This window comes from Schistocerca cancellata, chromosome 2 (assembly GCF_023864275.1).
Source record: "Schistocerca cancellata isolate TAMUIC-IGC-003103 chromosome 2, iqSchCanc2.1, whole genome shotgun sequence".
NCBI lineage: Eukaryota > Metazoa > Arthropoda > Insecta > Orthoptera > Acrididae > Schistocerca > Schistocerca cancellata.
Window position 1 is genome coordinate 970,111,676 of NC_064627.1, and position 24,383 is coordinate 970,136,058.

General features: G+C 42.6%; 1 protein-coding gene across 1 annotated transcript in view; it reads right to left on the minus strand.

The window, feature by feature from the left end:
• The window catches only part of LOC126149010 (serpin B6-like), a 112,799-nt gene that overhangs the window by 32,167 nt on the left and 56,249 nt on the right, over positions 1–24,383 (minus strand). The window contains exon 4 of the mRNA XM_049915788.1: positions 10,349–10,556. Within this exon, the coding sequence (XP_049771745.1) occupies positions 10,349–10,556 (208 nt within the window). The remainder of the gene's footprint in view (positions 1–10,348; positions 10,557–24,383) is intronic.

Genomic DNA, 24,383 nt, shown 5'->3' on the forward strand with positions numbered 1-24,383 from the left:
CGCTTTACAAAGGATAATAGGCACTAAAATCCCCAAGGAGGAGGAAAGGAAGAGGGATATGCTGAAGGAGGACAGTTAAGGCAGCAGATGTTGGTGACCTGTTAGGAGGGAGATAGAGACTGCAAACCGTGAGTGCAGATTCCAAATGGATCCAGAAGGCAACTGCTTCCAATATGGTATGAACTCGGATCCATATATCAACAATAAGGACCGACCCTGTTGCGACAGAAATCACAGAACCCTCGAAGGGTCTGTGAGTGGGCATCAGTAAAGTGAGTTTCCTAGAGAACAACACAAGCTACTGCGTAAAAGGCAATAAGGGATTGTAACTCTTGGAGGTGAAAATAATATCCATTAAATTTCCATGGATTGGGTATCGAAATGGGAGGCAAATGGGCTAGAGCCAATCACACCACTGTCTGCCACAAACGAGGGTGCGGAGACATCCATAAATAAGTGATCAGACTCAGGATGTGGTGGCACCTCTGGGGGCACTGGGAGGCCTTGTCCTGGGACTTACGTTTCTTCTTCTTCTCTTTCATAGACTGAGAACGGCAGGGCACAGGTAGAGCAGGCTGCTGCAAGATCCAGAACCGAAAGAGAGCGAGTGGCCTTGGGGCACATAGACTGTGTGCCCTCAGGCCGAGTTGCAGTAGCAGCCCTCTGGGCCGAGAGACACCAGGGGCCGGGGTCCAGGATGGAGTGCCATCATCAGCAGACACCAAAGTAGGGGGGCGCTTCTTCGGCCAGGGAGGGGAGCAGCACCCAGAGTGGAGAGTGTGGGAACCACAAGATGGGAGGAGAGGAGAGTAAGGAAGAGAGATGGTGGAGGAGGGGGAAAGGACATAACAGAGGCAAAAGTAGAAGTTATCAATGCAGGGTGGAATCTGTCTCAGTGTAAGACAAACGATAAAGGGACTTATACTTTTGTTTGTTGTAAGCAAGGTTATCTGATGAGCATAAGCACTCCTGTGATGGTGTCCACATTGCCACATAGAGGGTCCACGGTATATCAGGAAGATGTGCCCAAAATGCAAGCACCAAAAGCACCTCTTAGGTGGTGGGACGAACAGACTCATGTCACGCTGATAATACGTAACTTTGACTTTCTGTGGAAGAAAATGGTTAAAATGGCTCTGAGCACTACGGGACTTAACATCTGAGGTCATCAGTCCCCTAGAACTTAGAACTACTTAAACCTAACTAGCCTAAAGACATCACACACATCCATGCCAGAGGCCGGATTCGAACCTGCGACCGTGTTCTGTGGAAGAGTATCTTCCTCGAATGCTGTAATAAACGCACTGGTATCTGTGCAATTATCCTAATCACCTTTCTGGGCATGCTGAACAAAATGAAAGCCCCTTCATTCCAGATTGGCCCAGAGTTCATCATCAGTTTGAAGGGTGAGGTCCCTATGAAAAATTACTCCCTGACGTATATTCAAAGACTGCTAAGGTGTTATGGACACTGGCACGTCGCCAAGATGATCACAAGTATGAAGGGCTGCAGACTGGGCAGCAGAGGTAGTTTACATCAACAGCAAATCCAACCGCTTCTTGCTGAGAACGCCCCTTCACCGAATTTGTCTTCGATGTTTTCCATAAAATAACGGTTTTGTGGCGGTGAACGTGTCCCCATCCATCCTAGTATCCACGTAGAGGGGAAAGTGTTTCACCCCAAGCTGGCGAGCCTGGTCCTTCTAACACACTGTAGCCAGGGAAAGGAAGGCTGCAGGGTCATAAGAAGCAGCATTCAATGATCCCCTATCAAACAAATAGATGGTCATGGAATAACGACCAGATTTTTAGAGCTTGATACCTTTCATATGCAAAGCATCCTCTCTGACACCACCCACTCTGATCAGGGGCTCTCCCCATGGGCGCCACCCAGCTGCGACAAGGGCCACCTGGCACGGTGGCTGTTACCGGGAATTCTGATGCCACAGAATGATAAGCAATCACTCTTAGGCATACATGGAGAGGAAACCGCTCAGGTATCGTAAGTGTGATCCCTGTGTTGTCAGTGGACTCAACTACATGGGTACATAACAGCCCCACGACATGTGCTGGTGACCTATCCAGGCTGAAGGGAGAGGAAGGAAGAGGGGGAGTAGGGGGGAGAGAAATCCACGCTGTGGACGCTAGGGAGGCAGTTCTTCCCCAAACGGCTCACACTGCAGAGAGAAAATTTGGAAGTGGAGGTCATATCCCAAAGAGGGACTAAAACCGCCAAAAAGGGAGGATGAAAAATAAAAGGGGAACAAAAGCTGCAAATAATACAGGAAACCAGTCTGACAGGCAGGCCGACTTAGGTAAGAACACCGAGTGAGCGGAAGAAGGGGACAGCGGGGAAGGAGCGATGTCGGGGATGGAGGGGCAAGAGAAAAGAAATCAAACGCAGTAAGGAAGAGCTTGGGACCCAGGGCTGCATGGGCACCAAGCACGAATTCACAGAAGAACCGTGGGCCGTCTGAGGGGACAATTATGTAATGGATAAGCTGATCGATTTTTCTGTTATGGGAGTCGTTACAACGGATTTCTGGGCTGATCAATAGCATTATACTCGAGGAATGTAGATTTTGCAATAATCAAGGTCAGTGTGAGTATGTAGCTGTGAACTAATGTATTCTAATTAGACACAATGGGCAATAGTTACTAACTTCTTCTTACACGTTTGCTCACGTCTTATCTCAGCAGAGGTCCAGCAGATCGAAATATCGTCGTACATTATTATAGTGATCTGCGCACTTGGTACGCACTGCAACCCACTGGCTGGCGCAGTACGTGCGAATGCTTATAATTGGTACTCTGTAATTTTATGCATTGACTTCTTGGTAAGAGTAAATACTGTTAGTTATTAGTTGGTATGATTTAACTATTTACTGAGGGTCGACCTACATCGATGAGGAGACAGTCAGCCCTTATGATACTCCATCGCAACTCTGTCTGACAAAAATAGTTTAGTCAATGAAGGAAAAGTAAGGAAAAATTCGTGCGGTCGCAAATTTTTGTACAGTGATAGGAGGAGTGTCATGAACGAGGTACTACAAATCCTGGACCGGTGGGTTGAGAACTTTGGAGGGGTGGGAGTGGGAGGGACGGGATTTTTTACTTTTTACGTTTTTCTTTGGTAGCTAAAACCGCGGTTTGTCTCGAAAATGTTTCCCAGTGTAAGGTTTTATATGTTTCCTAATTTTGCAAATAATTCTCCTTTAGTACACAGTAACAAAGGTGAATGAACGTACTGCATGGGTGGTGAATAAGATCCTTGACCCTGTGTTTGGTTTTATCTCTGGTTCACTTGCTAGTCAGTCAGTTGTACAGCGTTGGGGCATTGTTAGGTGAGGCAGAGCAGCGAGCAGTCGAGTTTTTAGAGAAGGAGATTATTTGATGTACACTAATCTAGAGAAATTATCTGGAATGTTTTACTGCGGAGATGAAAACTCATAATACTTTCTTGTTCTTTATATTGATGGAGAAGTTTCCGGAGGAGTTTTTCAAGGTAACCACCGCAAGCGCAAAAATGAAATATTTCTTTGTCGGAACGATTTATCCATGGGGAACTTTGTCCCTTATATAGCTAATATAATTCACGTTTAGGGTTAATTTGTTCTCTTTGTTGTCACTTTATCACAAGTAATGCAACTGCTTGAAATGTTTGCACTGAGAGACTTTTGTAAATATTAGAGCCTTCTTATGTTGTAGAATCTTTTTATCAATTATCAGAGTCTGATTTCTCAAGACCGATTTTTTAAAAAGTAAAGCCCACCTCCGCGATTCATAGTAAAGGTTTGAACAGTTTGTTGTGTGCGCTTTACACCTTACGCCACACGAAGTCACAGATTGTTTCTCACAAGAGTAGTTTATCTTGCTTTAGCTGCTGCATCTGCTGATTTGTATTTGCTTTCGAGAACACAGTACTCCAGAGACAGAAACAGCTGGCTGAGCAACAGGTGAGCTCTTTTTGTTTCAGGGCGGATCTTAACTTGCATTCTTGAGCAAACAGTATATAGTCGGGTTTGTCAGGTGTCGTGGTAGCAAGCAGGTTAATTTCCAGTGAACAGTATTGGTAATTTCAAGCAATTACTTTCTTCCGAATAGAACAGTAATTTATTTTTGTGGATAATCCAAGTTAAACATTGCACTTAGAATCACGAAATGTTCCTAATGTACTTCGGTACTGAGTTGCAGCTGTACCGTTTCCACTGATCACAAATTTAGTTTCTTTCGTCATTTAATTTGACTCATTTTCTTTATTTCAAATTTTGCATTTCATGAAGGTTAAAGTTTTGGTCCACTACACTGTTGACATGCGCAGCACAGAGCCAACTAACGACAGTTTTACTCAGCAATCGAACACGGTAACTAAAGGACACTTTAAACAAGGGGAAAGTTTTTGAAATTAATATATTCAGTTTTCTCACATAGAGACAACAATGTATAGGAAGCTTACACCAGTACGATATTAAATTACATTAAATTTTCTATAAAAAAAGAACCTATTCATTTTATCTCTAGAACGAATTGTTTCCGTTTTGTGGGGGATGGAAAAATCGCATATTATTAAAAATAGTGTTTTAGGTATAAAATTAATTTTTACTGGTAAATGAAGTGGGGTAAGAACAAGTATTAAATGTGTGTACCAAGTCAAAGTGCGGTAGAGCTGTGTTAAGGAGTAAGTTCTGTTCTTGGGGTGTAACAGGGTGGAGGCAGTGAAGAGTAGACGCACGAGGGAAGGCAGGGCATCAGATAGTGATCATGTACCCCCTTCGTACATAGGGCTGCAAACTGAAGAGCGAACAGGTGGCTCCATTGTCTACCCCATTACGTCACGGGGAGCAACTACAGGGTGTTTCACGAAGTTGTAACGACCCTCCGAAGTGCGCCTTATAAATCACTGGCAGATATGCCCAGGGGTTGTTTACTTTCCTCAAAGGAGATAAACACCACTTTGGGGGTCGATATGAATTACAATACTAACGCAGAAACGCGTATAGACAGGAACTATGTAAATCTCTTCCCCGCGTTTTACACAGCTAGAAAAAAAAATTGATTCTTAGCCATCCTGTGCGGCAGCGGCGTTCTGCGAAAGGTGACATCTTCCTACGCGAGTGTTTCTAGATTTTGAATGTACAGGCAGACTGTAACTCCCTAGAACTTCAACGAACTCGCGTTTCTGTAGCGGAGATTTTTCAGTTGTTCAGTTACCTTTTACGTAAAATTTGTAAACAATGGCTCAGAAGTGTTTAACCTGTGAGTGTGATGATGTCAGCGACCGATGTGGTACTGATGGGAAAGGGACTGAAATGGTGAATGTCGTATCTTGTACTGTATATCGTCGACAGCCTATAGTAAAGGCGCGTAATTGTATTGTAGTCACTTGGTAGTGAATTACACAATGACAGAAGTTAACTTGTTTCACTATCGTGTTACTGATATACAATGCATCTCTTCCGCTCACCAACTGCTGTCACTCGTAGAGTGGGCTACACGGAGTGGAGCCACTAACTACACATCCACAGTGTAATTTCCAAAGTGGGTGTTAGTATGTCTGATTGAATGTGCGTGTCTAAGATAGTTATCTGCTGTAATGTACTGCTTAACTTGTGTTTAAGGATCTGAAGTTCCCTAACACCTAGAGGGATCCAGTTTATACCTCTGGGCCTCTTCAGATGTTGGTAGAGCTGAGGCTGGGCTGATGGACTTATAGCCTTATGCTTTGTAAAGTACTCGGTGGAGACAGCAGAATCGACATTGTCAAATATATATGGACAACATGTTACACTCTGGAGATGCTCTTCTGTGCGGTAGACGGTTCCAGCTTTTTTGTGTTTTTATATAATAGCCGACTTAACGCAAGAAATACGTACTCAAACTGAAAATTACTGTGCTATATAGACATGGGCACAGTGAAGTTATTTTGTCTTCTCATATAAGAGTACTCGACAGGCAATGCTGATCAGGTATAGTCAAACCGTAAACTGAAAAGCGAGTAGCATCTGTGGTGGAGGGAATTACCTTTCCGGAAGAATGCTATTGTAGTTGCCACACTGGATGATTAATAATCAATTTCCTCTCTAGCAGTGTAGGACAATGTGCAGCGGTTTACGATGATTCTGTCTACATGCACGTCCTGCGTTGGTGTTACTAGTAATTCATATCGATATCCTTTGTAGTGTAAACACACTTAGTGGCAAATCAACACCCTCTGGGCGTATCTCCACACAGTGTCACCAGTGATTCGTAAGGCGCGCTGCAGGGGTCGTTATAACTTTGTGACACACCTTGCAGTTGCTCTGTGTGAGATAGTTGGTGTAGATACAGTGTGAAACCACCTGTTTGCTCTTCAGTTCTCAGACGAATGTGGGAAGTTCATGACCACAATGTGGCGTCCCACTTGCCCTCGCACCCCTACCCTCCACTCTTCTCCACTTCGTCACATCCCCACAACATAACACATTTATCCTTTAATACGGTTCCACTGCAGTTAGATATTATACACATATTGTTTTTTCAACCCGCTTAATTCAGCAAACATTATACCATTAAAACACTGTTTTTAACAGTCTACGATTATTCAAGCTGTCCAATTCTGGAGCTATTGGACACAGAAAAAAAAGAATAGGGCTTTACTTCTAGGCAATTTAATTTAATGAAATACTGAGAAACATGGTCGCAAGAAGCCAAGGCTTTCGTTTTATTCAAGAGAAACAAAAAGTGAACCCAGCCCCCCCCCCCGCGCACACACAGACACACACACACACACACACACACACACACACACACACACACACACACACACTAGCGGCCAGTATGTTTTTCATGGTACTCCCTCCTACCACTGTACAAAAATATTTAACTGCACATTTTCATGTGACCGGGTTTTTTGGTCTTCGTTGACTGGCGTATATCACTCACTAACTTCCTCATCGCTTGAAGATCTATTCTTTTCCTAACCTCGACCTATGTGAGAAAAATATTATATCTGAGTAAGAGTGTCTTGGATGTATTACAATCTGTATAAATCAATCATGTAGTGCTGAAAAGTTATTGTTGGTGGTCGAAAATGTGTTCTGCACTTTTTTCATATCTACTGTGAATTTTAGAAAATTCGTAGTCTGCCAAATAATGTGAACTGTCACTTAAAAGTACTTAACAAAATAAAATTATTAGATTACAATACTAAATGTCTACAACTATTAGTTCAGGAACCTTTCTTAACAGAGCATATGTTTATATGAAACTTCTTGTCTCAAATGAAAATTTTTGGAAATATTCAGAGTTGTGACCTGGTCTCTCGACACTTGTCTTACAAACGTAGTGTGTGACATCCACGCATTGCGGACAAGGAAAATTAAATATAGTTCCTTTTGATTACCAAATTAGTGAGTGAAGACAGAGAATGCGCACGTGATACTTAGGTGGCGAACAGATTCATCTTTCTCCTATTTCGTTACGAATATACACGAGGTAAATAGTTTCACCGCGTAATGCCAAGCTGAATGAGTGATCTATGTTTTGCTGAAATAATGGAAAAATTATTATTGTGGATACTACGTTTTCCTTCTACTGTCTTCCACTGTCTACTGTCTTCCTTCTACTGTCTTCCACCAAAGTAGGCTATTCTGTTTCGAAAGTATGCCAACTGCTACCGACTGGTTTAATCGAGACTACTGGACGCGGCAGCAAAGAAATATTCATTATTCAACAATTAAATCCAGATTTGTTGACAAAGAAATGTAATTAGAAGGACTCAGAATTATTACCTATAACGAAACGTATTTTCCTGATTGGGCCTATTCATAACTCCAGTGCACTGTAGTGAGCTGAGTAGGACGAAAGAAAAGGTGCAGAACGAATAAGGAAAGTGTGACAGGAAGAAAAGGGGGGGGGGGGGATGGTGGTACCGTTAGTACACTACCCTCAAACTGCTTGTTGAGTATTTATGTTGATATAATGGTCTATAGAGATAACCTACTACTGACTTGTTAATGGAACTCACGTGGCTGGCCGATGTGGTCGTGCGGTTCTAGGCGCTTCAGTCCGGAACCGCGCTGCTGCTACGGTCGCAGGTTCGAATCCTGCCTCGGGACTGGAGGTGTATGATGTCCTTAGGTTAGTTAGGTTTAAGTAGTTCTAAGTTCTAGGGGACTGATGACCTCAGATGTTAAGTCCCATAGTGCTCAGAGCCATGCTGAACTCACTGATAGAAGGCAGAATCAAACGCTCAAGGGAAGAGGCCGCAGTGACTAACCAAAAGCAGTACAATGAAAGAATAACGAATATAAACATTACACTGACGTATGGTATAACAGAAAAATTCAAATTCAGTCTGAGTTACCAGGAAAAAAGTCATACTGCTTCATTCGAAAAACTCTGTAGAACTGAAGAAACTTGTCTTTTGACTTTAGTGCAGCATTATGATTACTCCTTTCATAGGATAGAAATTACTTTGACAGTCAACTGTGATTTTCGCTTTGCTCTGTTACACTTATCTATTTACTTGCTCTTTTATTCCATTATCAACGAGTAAGCTACTTTTGTGAGTATACAGGGTGACTTTTTCCACCGTGTACAAACTCTAGGAATTGATCGATGAGAGGATACGGGACGAAAAAGGTCTAATAAACTTATGTCCGGAAATGCATGGTTTCCATGCTAGAGACAATTTATTCAATCATACTTTGTTACAGAGACTGCGGTCTGACTGTGCGGCTGGTCCCGGTGGAGGTTCGAGTCCTCCCTCGGGTATGGGTGTGGTTATTTGTCCTTAGGATAGTTTAGGTTAAGTATTGTGTAAGCTTAGGGACTAATGACCTTAGCTGTTGGGTCCCATAAGATTTCACACGCATTTCAACATTTTTTGAGTGCGGTCTAATACGCGCTGTTCCATGCAGGCTAAAAATGGCTGAGCACTATGGGACTTAATTTCTGAGGTCGTCAGTCCCCTAGAACTTAGAACTACTTACACCTAACTAACGTAAGGACATCACACACATCCATGCCTGAGGCAGGATTCGAACCTGCGCCCGTAGCTGTCGCGCGGTTCCAGATTGTAGCGCCTAGAACCGCTCGGCTACCCCGGTCGGCCGTACCATGCAGCCACAGTTACAGTATGCATGGTTTCCTCTTAGATGGTAGTACTGTTCCTCATACGTCATGCCCCAGCACCTTCTTCTGCCATAGTAACTGGTAATGTTGTGTCTAGTTCACTTCTCTTGCTGACTCAGCGTTGTACACAATGATTCCGTATTCGAATCGAGAGCATGTCGACAAAGTTTTTATTTATGGAAAATCAAATGGCAACGGGCGGCGCGCAGCAAGGTTGTATCCTCACCGACAACAACCACAGCATTCAATCTTTGCAACAATGTTTCGACGTTTGTCAGAGACAGGATCGTTTCAGGAAGCAGGAAATCATGAAGAACGTTCCCGAAATTTTCTGACACCAGTCTCGGAGGAAAGTGTGATTAACACTGTGGAAGGCGACCGCCGTATCAGTACCAGGCAGTTGGCCCACCAGTACAGGGTAAGCCAGACGACCATGTGGAACATTCTTCATGACAATTATTACTATCCTCATCACTTGTAACGTGTGCAGGGCTTACCAGCGACAGACTTTCCACACCGGAAACAGTTTAGTCACTGGTTTCTTCACCAGGCGATCACGGTTCCGTGATTTGTGTCATTTATCCTATTCACTGATGAGGCCACCTTTGTGCGGAGTGGTATCTTCAACTTTCATAACAGTCATCTGTGGGATAGTATGCAGAACCTCCATGGTATGCTGACAACGAATCATCAGTATCGGTGCAGCCGGAATGTGTGGGCCGTGATAATTGGTGACCGACTTTTGGAACCAGTCTTCCTTCCACGTCGCCTAACAGGCCTCAAATATCGGCGTTTATTGCGGGTGACTTTCCCTTCCATGCTGGAAGAAGTGCCATTTACGATTCGAAGGGTTATGTGCTCCAGCCCACTTCGCCGTTAACGGCCGGGCGCATCTCAATCGTGTCTTTCCTGGTCGATGGATCGGACGAGGGGGGTCCAGTTGCATGGCCTGCTCGTTCACCGGATCTCAAACCGTTCGAGTTCTGGTTACGGGGCCACCTCAAAAGTATAGTGTCTGCAGAGCCCAATCCAGATGTGAAAACACAACTATGCATACAAGCATGCGTTAAGGCACATGGAAATCATTTTCAACACGTACTGTAAATATGACTGCATGGTACAGCGCGCATTATCATTACGCAATCTCTGTAACAAGGTATGGGTGCCTTTCAAAACTTGATTATGGTAATTTGTGCTCCTCCAAGCTCTATTGACATCAGGTACCTTAAGTTTACCTGGCTTTATTAAATTTTTTATCTTCCTTTGAGTTTTCTCTTCTATCCATCCATTAATTTGCGCCCTTGACTCTTCAGGTCGATTGAAGTCCAGTTCCTCGGCTCCCGAGTTGAATGCAGTAGCCGCATGTTTGAATTTGTTTTTTATTTTAAAACCGCGTTTCAAGAAAACTTCATTAGCGATCTGAAGCGATACTTCATCGTACCCCTGAAAGAAACAAAAAGGTTAACACATTTGAACATGAGATTAGTGAGTAATATTTTGTTCTTCCAGTGAAAGACGAGTTTAATTGCTAATCAATTACAGATTATTTTTTTTTCTGAATTCATTTGAATATTTGCACTCAGAGAGAGAGAGAGAGAGAGAGAGAGAGAGAGAGAGAGAGAGAGAGAGAGAAGACACATCACGAAGGTATTATCCGAATGGAAGGGAAATCCGCACATTTGATGTATATGTGCAGCCAAACAAATGATTACAATTTCAGAAGAATTGAATGATTTAGTCAACAAAAAGGGCTTCACAAATTGAGCAAGTCAGTAACGCGTTGGTCCACCTCTGGCCCAATGCAAACAGTTATTCGGCTTGGCATTGACAGAACTATCGATTGTCCTCCTGAGGGTTATCGAGTCAAATTCTGTTCAACTAGCGCGTTAGATTGTCAAAATCCCGAGTCGGTTGATTAGCGCTGCCCATAATGCTTCAAACGTTCTCAATTGGGGAGAGATCCGGCGACTTTTTGGACGATCTAATGCATCATGCAACATAATGCAACATAATTTGACACGGTACCTCTCAAGTGGACGTTGTAATGGTCGCCTAGTCGTAGATATTGCTAATTGCTCTAATCGCACTATTTCACTCCCATTTACGGAGCTTGTTAGCACTTGATGTTAGGTTGGCACCATTAAAATGCATTGTGTTGTGGTAATCGCTGCTACTTGCTGGATCGCTGCTGTGTCTCGATGCTGATGCTGGCTCTAAATCTGGTTGTCTAGGGTTAAAAACATGAGATCCCGTGTTTTTTATGTGCTTTTGATGATAAAAAACGAGCGAAACCAACAAATATGTAAACTTCAAATATTTATTACTCTGGTGGCCATCTTAATTCCGCTGTCCACCAAAGATCATGACACAACACAAAGTAGTACTTCCTTTACATGTTCTTTGCATTGTTTATCCACCTCAAACAATAACACACAAACACACTTTACCAAAGTGACATTCCGACTGCGCCCCAACCCTTCTTGCTGCTTGTATTTATAACCTTGTCAAAGAACTACTAAAAAGAGATATAGTTTATAAGTCACATGTACATCTGTTATCATAATTTGTGCAGGAAAGTTATTAATTTGCATCGAGTGACATAATTTAACATGTTATTAAAATGACAGACAGATTTGTTGACTTGACAGAATAATTCTTTGTTGCAAAAAGGCCGTGTTTTAGAAGTTTGTCAATTGACTTCTCTAATTTGCATAAATAAGTAAATAACATGAATTATTAAGAATTAAATTGGTTTTCGTCTAAAATAGGATTGATTACATGAATACTGAGTGAAAACGCTCCTAGTGAAAAAATAGGTTTCACTGGGTGATTTTTATTTAAGGAGATCCAAAATACCTAAGTTGGCCACTATTTTTCGTACTTTGTAAGTAGGCTGTTTAGGTTCTTATATTGGTAACGCCGCCGCCACGTAGTGCTCTCTGTATGAAAATCACTGGCTGTGCTGTGTGCAGTCTGTGGCTAGTTTGCATTGTTGTCTGCCATTATAGTGTTGGGCAGCTGGATGTGAACAGCGCATAGCGTTGCACAGTTGGAGGTGAGCCGCCAGCAGAGGTGGATGTGGGGAGAGAGATGGAGTTTGGAAATTTGTAAGACTGTATGTCATGAACATGTATATTATGGTTTTTCAACACTATTAAGGTAAATAAATTGTTTGTTCTCTACTAAAATCTTTCATTTGCTAACTATGCCTATCAGTAGTTAGTGCCTTCAGTAGTTTGAATTTTTTATTTAGCTGGCAGTAGTGGCGCTCGCTGCATTGCAGTAGTTCGAGTAACGAAGATTTTTGTGAGGTAAGTGATTTGTGAAAGGTACAGGTTAATGTTAATCAGGGCCATTCCTTTGTACGGATTTCTGAAAGTCAGATTGCGTTGCGCTAAAAATATTGTGTGTCAGTTTAAGCACAGTCATGTCTAAATTTTTCAAAGGGGACGTTTCAACTTCATATTAATTATTTAAGATGAACTTAGTGTTTTTACATGATGACATTTGCTTTATCAGTGATCAAGTGATATTAACTTTTGTGTGGGTCATTTATTCAGTATAATTTAATGGGTTGACTGTTTATGGAGACATGTTATGCAATCATTGTTAACATACACAATAACTTTTCTATAATCATAAATACTCGCTAAACTGGTTGAATTTGGAGGGTATCGCATACTTCGGTACAGTAAAGCCTTTAATATGTTCCGTTACAACGTCCAACAACTCCATTAGTCGACGCCTTGCGTAAGGACCAGAGGTGGTCCATCGCGTTATTGACTTGCTCAATTTGTGAAGCTCTTTCTCCTGAGCAAATCACCCAATTGTAATTATTTGTTTGTCTGCACATGTACCTCACATCACCAATGTAGGTCTCATTCGGATGAAATCCTTCGTGATGCGTCTTTTTGTCTTTGAGTGCATATGCCTGAATTATTTCAAGAGGTAAGCGGATTGGAAACACAAGAACAGAGAAATCTCGCAGTCACAGTGTTCTACATAAAAAAAGGTTTTATACAGGGTGTCCCATTTATCTTGACCACCCTAAATAACTTTTTGTCCAGATGCAAATTATAAAATGTTTCAAGCAAATATTCTGTAATCGTCAGGGGGACATCAATCACCATGATTGCCTTCGTGGTAGCTTTCTTTTTTACAAAGATATGAACAGCCGTATGACTTTTTTAAATCGCACCCTTTATTTTTTATTCGGTAATTCATTTCCTCTCCTAAAGACCTATTCAAAAATGTATCACAGTGTACCATTCACTGAAACACAACGTTATTAACTGCATAACACAACATTGACGTTGACGCACCCAGCGCTTAGTACAGGTACTCGGGGTAAGGGAACACATCAACAGTGCTGAAGTTGACAGAAGACAAATGTAAACATAAGTAGAATGCACACCCGTCATTCCGTCAACCGTCGTCAGTTGAAGAGTTGTGTGACCAGAATGCACACCAACGAAGAGAAGGTAGAAATGCTACTCATCTATGGGGAATGTAAGTTAGCAGAACAGTGACTGAAATACTGTTTTCTTATGTACAGGTACATTTCGTACAGTAGTTTAGTCCTTTTAAATACTGTTGTGTAGAGTATGAATACCGTAAAGGCTGTCCTTCCTGCAAACTGCATCGACATAATGTTTGTTTTATTGTTGTTGTTTTTGAAGGTAGGCGAAATGTTATGGTAGCAGTGGAACTGTACAGAGAGCGATATCCTGACAAGAACCCACCTTCGCGACGGATGTTTCCTCGTCTTGTTGCGACGCTACAGGAAACGGGAAGTTTCAACCCACGACAACGCAATCGTCGTAGCACTCGCACAGTCGAAGCTGCCGAAGTTACTGTTCTCGCTTCCGTTGCTATGAATCCACATGTGAGCACACGACCGTTTGAACTCGAGACTGGCATTCCTAAAACCAGTGTACATCATATTCTTACATGTCACCGGTTCCATCCTTACCACCTAAACGTACATCAAGTATCGCATGGAAATGATTTCCAGAATCGTGTACAGTTCTGTCAGTGGGCACAGCAGCAAATCCTCGCCAACCCGAACTTCTTCTCCAGTGTTCTATTTACCGATGAACGTTCCTGAACATTCCTTCTCAAACAAAGGATAGGTAAATGGAAGGATCATGCATTATTGGTCCAGCGACAACCCACGATGGCTTAGACAGGTGGAACATCAGCGTCAATGGAGGGTTAACGCCTGTTGTGGGACGTTTGGTACTACAATTATTGACCCTTATTTCATCAATGGTAGTCTAGACAGCGCAGCGTAGGCCAACTTCCTCAGACGAAGTCTTCCTCCCCTTCTGGATGAAGTGCCGCTAAGAACCAGAATGCTTATGTGGTATCAAGACGATGGATGTCCAGCACATAATGCCTTGCGTGCACGTCGTGTTCTGAACCTAAGGTATCCTGCGAGATGGATTTGTCGAGGAGGAAGAGTTACTTGGTCTGCTAGGTCTCCTGATTTAAATCCTCTGGACTTTTTTCTTTGGAGATGTATTAAAGACATTGTCTGTCGCGATAGTCCAACAACCCTAGAGGACATGCAGGAACGTATCGTGTTTGCTTGTAACTGTCTTCAGTGGGCAACACGGGAAGCAGTAAATAATTCCTTCATTCAACGAGTGAACCAGTGTATCGGTGTCCAGAGTCACCACTTTGAGCACATTTGAATGTTCTACATCTGGGCAATGGTACAGGAGAGTCAAAGTCAATTTTGTGTTATATATTTACTTGGTTTTCATTTGTTTTCTGACAACTCCAGCAAGTGGACGAGTTTGTGATCCAGGGCTCAAAGTCAATGTTGTGTTATACGTATAATTAATAACGTTATGTTTCAGTGAATGGTAGACTGTGATACGTTTTTAAATAGGTCTTTAGAAATGGAAATGAATTACCGAATAAAAAAATACAGGGTCCATTTAAAGTCATACCGCTGTTCATATCTTTGTAAAAAACAAAGCTACAACGAAGGCAGTCATGCTGATTAATGTACCTCTGATGGCTACAGAACATTTGTTTGAAACATTTTGTAATTTACATCTAGACAAACAGTTGTTTAGGATGGTCAACATAAATGGGACACCATGTATATAAAAAGGCTATATGATCAAAAAGTCAGTGTAAATTTGAAAACTTAATAAAACACGGAATAATATAGATAGAGAGGTAAGAACTGACACACATGCTTGGAATGACGTGGGGTTTTATCAAAACAAAAAAAAAAAACAAAGTTCACAAAATGTCTGACAGATGGTGCTGGACAGCAAAACGTCAGTGACTGCGCATGACAATCGTGTATAAAAGGAGCTGTAATGAGAGAGAGAATCAGATGCACCAGCAGTTGCAGCATGTTGACGTTACCTGAAAAGGCACTTTTAGTGAAGCTGTATTATCAGAATGGGGAATTTGCTAGTTCAACGTTACGATCCTATCGCCATAGGAAGGGGATTAGAACGGGTAAACGTCCGTTGACAAATGCAGCTGTGGCGAGAATGATTTCGAAGTTCGAAGCCTTGGGTTGTTTAGACGATAGACCCCGTAGTGGTCGACCGAGCACAAGGCGGAATGCTGCTGAGACAGTTCAGGAACAAATGGAGACTGTAGCGCAGGGCTTCACAACATACGTGCTCGCGGAGCGAGCTGTGAGCAGCAAGGCGCGAGCACGGAGCAGCGCGAGCACGCTACCCCCACTACCGGACCAGAGCGGAGAGTGGGGAAAGTCACGTGGGGCACACAACAACTGCCGCCAGTCAATGTAAATCCGCGGCCACCTGCAGGGATATCACTCACGAATTATTACTGCGACAAATGAAACAAATAAAGGAGAATGTACACATGCCACATAATTTTATTAGCTTAATGTATGCCTCTACATTCGCATTAATTTGTGAACTGTTACACAATAAAAGGTGTCACTGAAGTGTGGGATTCTCGGTTATCTTGTACTTTTTGCCCTTTACAATTGCGTCTATGTTCGGAGTAATTGTTCTTGTGCATTTTAGGCAATTTGTCTCTGTATTCTCTGTCACACTGCAGGTCAATAATTTCTTGCTGCAGCTCAGGACGAATCTCTTAAATATTCGCTGAATATGGAGAGAACAGATCAAAATCACTGTCTAGTGCTGTCAGATCTTGAAAGCGCTGATCAACTAAACTATGTGAATAACGTTCACAGTCTTTGTGAACATCTTGTATGGATGATAATTTAGGAAAATGAGCTAGGTTTCCTGTTTCCAGCTGACTCACCCAAAGTGTCAATTTCATTTTAAAAGCTCGTATTCGATCTATGAAATGAGTAATTAGCAGATCTTTACCTTGTAGTAAAATGTTCAAAGCATTCAGATGGCTAGTTAAATCTGCTAAGAACGCGAGATCACATTCAAACGTGCGCGCGCATTTCCCCTCCCTCCCCTCCGTCCCCTCCCTCCCTACTCCGCGACCTTGCACCTGCTCGCGAGCACGTGCCTGAGCATACGCGAGTACTCGCGCTCAAAACCGGCCAGTTGTTAAGCCCTGCTGTAGCGGGTTCGTCTATGCACGGGGAAGCCAGCGCTCGTGCAGTCGCGCGTCGCACCGGCATTCCATACACTACTGTTTTGTTGGCACTGAGGTGTACCCTCCGATGCTATCCGTACAAAATCCATCGACATCATGAACTGTTACCTGGCGATTTAGTGAAGCGGAGGGCATTTGCGGTGTGGGCGTTTCAAAAGATGGCGGAAGACGACGATTGGTTGAGTAACATGTTGTGGACCGACGAAGCTCATTTCACGCCCCGAGGGTCTGTATACGCCCACAACTGCAGAATTTGCGCTACCGAAAATCCTTGAACTGTCGTGGAAACTCCATTGCACGACGAGAAAGTCACGATATGGGTTAGATTTACCACATCTACCGTTATCGGGCCTTTTTTCTTCGAGGAAATGCATGGTTCTGGTTTTCTAAGTGCTACCGTGACGGGTGAAAGGTACGACGATATGGTACAGAATCTCATCATCCCCAGCCTAGCTGATAAGCACCTGCTGGATCGTACGATGTTTATGAAGAATGGCGCTCCACCCCATATTGCTAGACGCGTGAAAGATCTCTTGCGCGCGTCGTTCGGTGATGATCGTGTGCTCAGCCGCCACTTTCGTCATGCTTGGCCTCCCAGTTCCACAGACCTCAATCCGTGCGATTATTGGTTTTGGGGTTACCTGAAATCGCAAGAGTATCGTGATTGACTGACATCTCTAGGGATGCTGAAAGACAAAATCCAACGCCAATGCCTCACCATAACACCGGACATACTTTACAGTCCTGTTCTCAACATTATTGCTCGACTACAGCTATTGTTGAGGAATGATGGTGGACATATTGAGCATTTCCTGTAAAGATCATCATCTTTGCTTTGTCTTACTTTGTTATGCTAATTATTGCTATTCGCTATTCTGATCAGGTGAAGCGCCATCTGTCGGACATTTTTTTAACTTTTGTATTTTTTGGTTCTAATAAAACCCCATGTCATTCCAAGAATGTGTGTCAATTAGTACCTCTCTATCTACATTATTTCGTGATTTATTCAGTTTTCAAATTTATACTGACTTTTGATCACCCGGTATAATATATATATATATATATATATATATATATATATGTATATATATATATATATATATATATATATATATATATATTATTAGTCCTAAATTAGCGTCTTTGCCTTTTACAGTAAATACCAGAAGGGTAAATCATCTACCACATATACAAACGCAGTACGAATTTGAAATGAATGGAAATAAGTAAAATTCGCCGATTTGTGGAGCCAAATAAAGTCATTTTAACTAATCCGCTTCTGGGAAACGAATTGTTTATCAGGAATCTGCATAAGAAGCTGAACTGTCACACAAAAACGATCTGTTGCGATTTCTGATTTTGTTGTTCATTTTATGAACAGTTCTGAGAAGAATAATGACCTAGGAACATTATTTTGATGATATCATTTGATTTCAGTAAATATTGTTTCCAGCTTTTGTGGATAGTAGAAGCCTGATTTATATTTTCTGTGTAACTTTTACTGACAGCTAGCAAATTAGTGTGTTCTCGGTACTTAATGGACACAGTAACCACAATGCATAGCTAATTTAAAGTAGATTGTATTGCCATTTAACAGATAGTATCCAAATATTACCAAACTCTAGATTTGGCACGCCAGTGGTTACGTGTACAGTGAAATCTCACTAGCTGTCTCAACAACGGTTCCAGGCTCTGCAGTCTGGAACTGCGCGACCCGGTCGCAGGTTCGAATCCTGCCTCGGACATGGATGTGCGATGTCCTTAGGTTAGTTAGGTTTAAGTAGTTCTAAGTTATAGGGGACTGATGACCCCAGACGTTAAGTGCCATAGTGCTCAGAGAGATTTTAACCATTTTTTGTCTCCCCAAACACCCTACTTGAATCGTTTGCCATGTGTATGCTCGCCTGGAATATTTGGTATGTTACTGGTTAGCATTTCCGTTATCATGTAAACCTAAATTCATGGTTTTTCAGTGGATGACCTGGAAGATCTGTGTGTCTGTATAAAGTTTTGTAAGACTTTCGCAATATAAATGTGTTTACGAGGTGCATTCAAGTTCTAAGGCCTCCGATTTTTTTCTAATTAACTACTCACCCGAAATCGATGAAACTGGCGTTACTTCCCGAAGTAATCGGCCCTGCAGACGTACATATTTTTCACAACGCTGACGCCATGATTCCATGGCAGCGGTGAAGGCTTCTTTAGGAGTCTGTTTTGACCACTGGAAAATCGCTGAGGCAATAGCAGCACGGCTGGTGAATGTGGGGCCACGGAGAGTGTCTTTCATTGTTGGAAAAAGCCAAAAGTCACTAGGAGCCAGGTCAGGTGAGTAGGGAGCATGAGGAATCACTTCAAAGTTGTTATCACGAAGAAACTGTTGCGTAAAGTTAGCTCGATGTGCGGGTGCGTTGTCTTGGTGAAACAGCACACGCATAGCCCTTCCCGGACGTTTTTGTTGCAGTGCAGGAAGGAATTTGTTCTCCAAAACATTTTCGTAGGATGCACTCGTTACCGTAGTGCCCTCTGGAGCGCAGTGGGTCAGGATTACGCCCTCGCTGTCCCAGAACATGGACACCATTTTTTCAGCACTGGCGGTTGCCCGAAATTTTTTTGGTGGCGGTGAATCTGTGTGCTTCCATTGAGCTAACTCTCGCTTTGTTTCTGGATTGAAAAATGGCATCCACGTCTCATCCATTGTCACAACCGACGAAAAGAAAGTCCCATTCATGCTGTCGTTGCGCGTCAACATTGCTTGGCAACATGCCACACGGGCAGCCATGTGGTCGTCCGTCAGCATTCGTGGCACCCACCTGGATGACACTTTTCGCATTTTCAGGTCATCATGCAGGATTGTGTGCACAGAACCCACAGAAATGCCAACTCTGGAGGCGATCTGTTCAACAGTCATTCGGCGATCCCCCAAAACAATTCTCTCCACTTTCTCGATCATGTCGTCAGACCGGCTTGTGCGAACCCGAGGTTGTTTCGGTTTGTTGTCACATGATGTTCTGCCTTCATTAAACTGTCGCACCCACAAACGCACTTTCGACACATCCGTAACTCCATCACCACATGTCTCCTTCAAATGTCGATGAATTTCAATTGGTTTCACACCACGCAAATTCAGAAAACGAATGAGTGCACGCTGTTCAAGTAAGGAAAACGTCGCCATTTTAAGTATTTAAAACCTTTCTCATTCTCGCCGCTGGCGGTAAAATTCCATCTGCCGTACGGTGCTGCCATCTCTGGGACGTATTGACAATGAATGCAGCCTCATTTTAAAACAATGCGCATGTTTCTATCTCTTTCCAGTCCGGAGAAAAGAAATGGGAGGCCTTAGAACTTGAATGCACCTCGTATAACGTATTGTTAACGTAGAAAATGACAGCATTAATATACCCACACAAACCATACACCACTGACGCCAAATACAATTCAAACTTGCGCGCATCACCCAGCCAAACACGCTACGAAACAAATGAATACCTCACAACCAAAACAACACGTATTGGCACCGAAAACTCTGCGTATGTTTTGAGAACTCGAAAAAGTGCAGTGCCAAGCGACCATAGGCCACGAAGTAAGCCTATTTACTTCGCCAACAACACAGGAGAACGCACCACAATTTCAAAACTAAGTTACACACAAAAACGTGATACAGTCTCATTTCTGTTCGTAAATGCATAACAAACAGAAAAATAAATTAAGTTTGCTGTTTGCAGATAACAAGTTATATATTGTGTAGCAGAATAGCTACCAAAATAAATGGACAATAGCATCATGTAAGGTATGTTAACTAATGCATACATCCACTTTTCGCCACTTAAGCTATAAATGGAACTTTGACATAATGTTATAAACAACACAAATATTAATATGTAACAACAATTTTTCAGTTAAAAATAAAAATTAAACCCATTGAAGATAGCACAAAAGTGCTGAAACATGTATGGGTGAAACAAAACAGAAAAAAAGGTTTCTTGCAACAGGCGGAATTTCTCATCACATTTGCGTTGCAAGCACGGACATAAGTTTTCATTCTGCATGTGTGGAAGTTTTACAATGTGTTGATACATCCTTCCCACTTGTTTTCAAACTTAGTTCAACCTGTTCCCGTGAGTGGCGCCGTCACAGCATATCTTCAAGATGGCTACTAGACTTGACGTTCGTCAGAAGCATCGTGCTGTCATAGAATTCCTGTGCTGTGAAAACGAGACAGTAGGTAACATCCACAAGTGGTTGAAAAAAGCGTATGGAGATGCTGCTGTCGATCGCAGTACAGTTAGTTGGTGGGCAAGCAGGTTACGTGATGAAAGCAGGCACGGCAATATTGGGGATTGTCCTCGCAGCGGCAGGCCTCGTACTGCACACACTCCACACAATGTGCAGAGAGTTAACGAATTGGTGACTGCTGACAGACGCATCACGGTGAATGAATTGTCACGCTACGTTGGGGTAGGGGAAGGAAGTGTTTGCAGAATACTGAAAGTGTTGGCGTTAAAAAAGGTTTGTGCCATATGGGTTCCCAGGATGTTGACAGTGGCTCACAAAGAAACAAGAAAAACGGCATGCAGCGAACTTTTGGAACAGTGCAAGAATGGTGGAGATGAATTGCTTGGAAGAATTGTGACAGGTGATGAAACATGACTCCCATCATTTTTCACCAGAGACGAGGAGGCAATCAATGGAGTGGGATCATGCAAATTCACCCAAGGAAAAAAAATTCAAAACCACACCTTCTGCTGGAAAAGTTAAGGCTGTGGTGTTTTTCGATTCCAATGGACTCTTGTAATGGTCAGCCAAACTGAAAAAAGTACACTATTCCTGATCTCAGTTAACTAAAAATTTCCGTGCACGGAAAATTTAGGGGAGACGGATTGGGGTATTATCAGTCAGAATAGTTGAACATGGTAGGTTCTATCTCAATCAGTGTTTGAGGGGGTGTTGTTTCGGATGATACAGTTACATTTTGTAATGCCCCCTAATCCGTTACCGCCACATAACGAAGCTAGAAAATCTGGAAATGGAGCTGCTAAAGCTCAATCCAGATATAGTGGGGGTTAGTGAAATGAAATGGAAAGAAAACAAAGGCTGAAAAAAAAAAAACAGTGAGTGACTGAACACTTTAGTGACAACATGGCTGTTATCAGAATCGACAGCAAGCCATAATCGACAACAACAGTTCTCTTATACACACAGATGACCCAAGAAGGAGAAGGAGAAAGGGAGAGGGAGAGGGGGAGGTGGAGGGAGAGGGGGGAGAGAGGGGAGGGAGAGGGAAAAGGTGAGGGAGAGAGGGGGAGGAGGAGGGGGAGGGGGAGGGGGAGGGAGGGTGTCTGAGGATATTTTAGAGGTAATTCAGTATGTAATCGGAGATTAAAATCTAATATTCATGGGGGTTTAGGATTCTGCTGTAGAGGAAGGAGTAGAAAAAGTAAGGGAAAATATGAGATTGGTAGTACGAATGAGAGAGGAGGAAGACTAATTACATTCTGCAATAAATTTCAGTCAACACTCTGTTCAATAACCACAAGTGAAGGATATATATACTTCTAAAAGGCCGGGAGATACGGGAAGATTGCAGTTGGATTGCCTCTTGATTGGGCAGAGATTCCGAAATCAGATACTAGGTTGTAAAGTGTACCCAGGATTAGATACAGACTCAGATCACAATTAATACTGATTAAAAGTAGGCTGAAGTTTAACAGACTGGGCAGGATGAATCAATACGCGAAGAAGTGCGATACGGAAATGCCAAGGAATGAAGAGATACGCCTGAAGTTCTCTGAGGCTATAGATGATGCACTAATAGCTCAGAATGCAGTTCATTTGATGTGGAATGAACATCTCCAAAAACGGCAATGAGAGACGTTAGAAAGAAAAATGTAGGTACCAAGAAGGTAACTGCGAAGAAACCACAGGTAACAGAAGAAATGTTCCTCTTGATCATGGAAAGAAGGAAGAACAAAAACGTTCAGGGAAATTCTGGAATACAGAAATACAATCCACTCAAGAATAAAATAAATAGCACCTGCAGGTACGCTAAGCTGAAATGGCTGTAGGAAAAATATGATGAAATCGAAAAAGAAATGATTGCCAGAAGGACTGAGTCAGCATATAGACATGTCGAAACGACCTTCAGTGAAATTAAAATCAAGGGCGCTAATGTTAAGAGCGCAGTGGTAATTCCGCTTTCAAATGCAGAGGAGAGAGCAGATGGGTGGAAAGAGTACACTGAGTGCCTCTATGAGCGAAAGGACTTACCTGATGACGTGAAAGAAGAAGAAACAGAGTCGATAAAGATGAGACAGGGGATCCAGTATTAGAATCGGAACTTAAAAGCCGAGAGCACTGTTTGGGAGTCTGGAAACTAATAATCTCTCTTCCCTACCCTCCCTCCTCTTTTTAAACAGAGGCAGTCTTTCTCTAGTCAGTGTCGTTTTAGACAGGATAGAGAAAGGAACAGTGCGGTTCAAATGGTTCAAATGGCTCTGAGCACTATGGGACTTAACATCTCTGGTCATCAGTCCCCTAGAACTTAGAACTACTTAAACCTAACTAACCTAAGGACATCACACACATCCATGCCCGAGGCAGGATTCGAACCTGCGACCGTAGCAGTCGCGCGGTTCCGGACTGAGCGCCTAGAACCACTAGACCACCGCGGCCGGCAGGAACAGTGCGTTAGGAGGACAGAAAAACATGAGTCCTTGACTGAGACAGTGGTTGGTCATTTCAGATCGTATGAAACATTCCCCTCAGGTTGTTGAACAGAGATAGCGTGGAGGTAGACACGAAAGAGGAGGAGACAGATTTGAACAAGAATGGGATGTGAGGGAGAGATTTCCATTGGCCACTTCAAAGTTACTGAGTCTCTCCCCCTACAACTAACGGAAGAGGGAGCTATTTCTAGCGCAGTTACTTTCCTATTACTTCTAGCTGAACTGGGTAAGTCTGCGGAGTTGCCTCGTCTTTGGAGAAAGGTATTAGACTGTGTTTTTTTTTCGTTTGGGTTTGCGTGTACTTTTTCTGAGTTTTATTAGGGCAGGAATTTGAGAATCATTTTCCTTTGATTCTTGATTAAATGTGAGTTTCGTAGCATTTTTTGTTCCGCGTTAGACGATTCTACTTACTCGGTCACCATTGTTCTACCGCAGTGAACAATAATTAATAGGAAGGCATGTTTTCCCTGTGTATTGCGATGTATGCGGGGAAAGTAGCATTTTCCCGTTATCACAAACGATTACTTCAGTCCCTTCCCAAATAGTGTAGACATTTGTAACTGAATGAAACCATGCGTGCTAGGACTAGCATTCGTCGTCGTCGTCGTCGTCGTCGTATATGTTCTGATTGTAATTACAAAATCGATGATGAACCATTTGATTTCGTCTTAAGGAAAACGATCATCATCATCATTATTGTAACTTATGGAAGCAGTTCGCCACCTATACACAAGGATCACCAACAGTCCAGAAACTTTTTCCACACCAAAACCTGTGTTCTGAGAAATTTTTGCAGTTATCAATCACGTCGAAGTTATATCATGTACAAAGTGTCCGAATGGTATGTGCGCACCACGAAGTCACTTTTCAACACTTACTTGCTTGTAAGTCGTTATTCTGTTACGCGAAACTAGAGAATCGTTACATTAGGGTGTTATTAAGTTGTTTCATCTTAATCTCCAAGGCA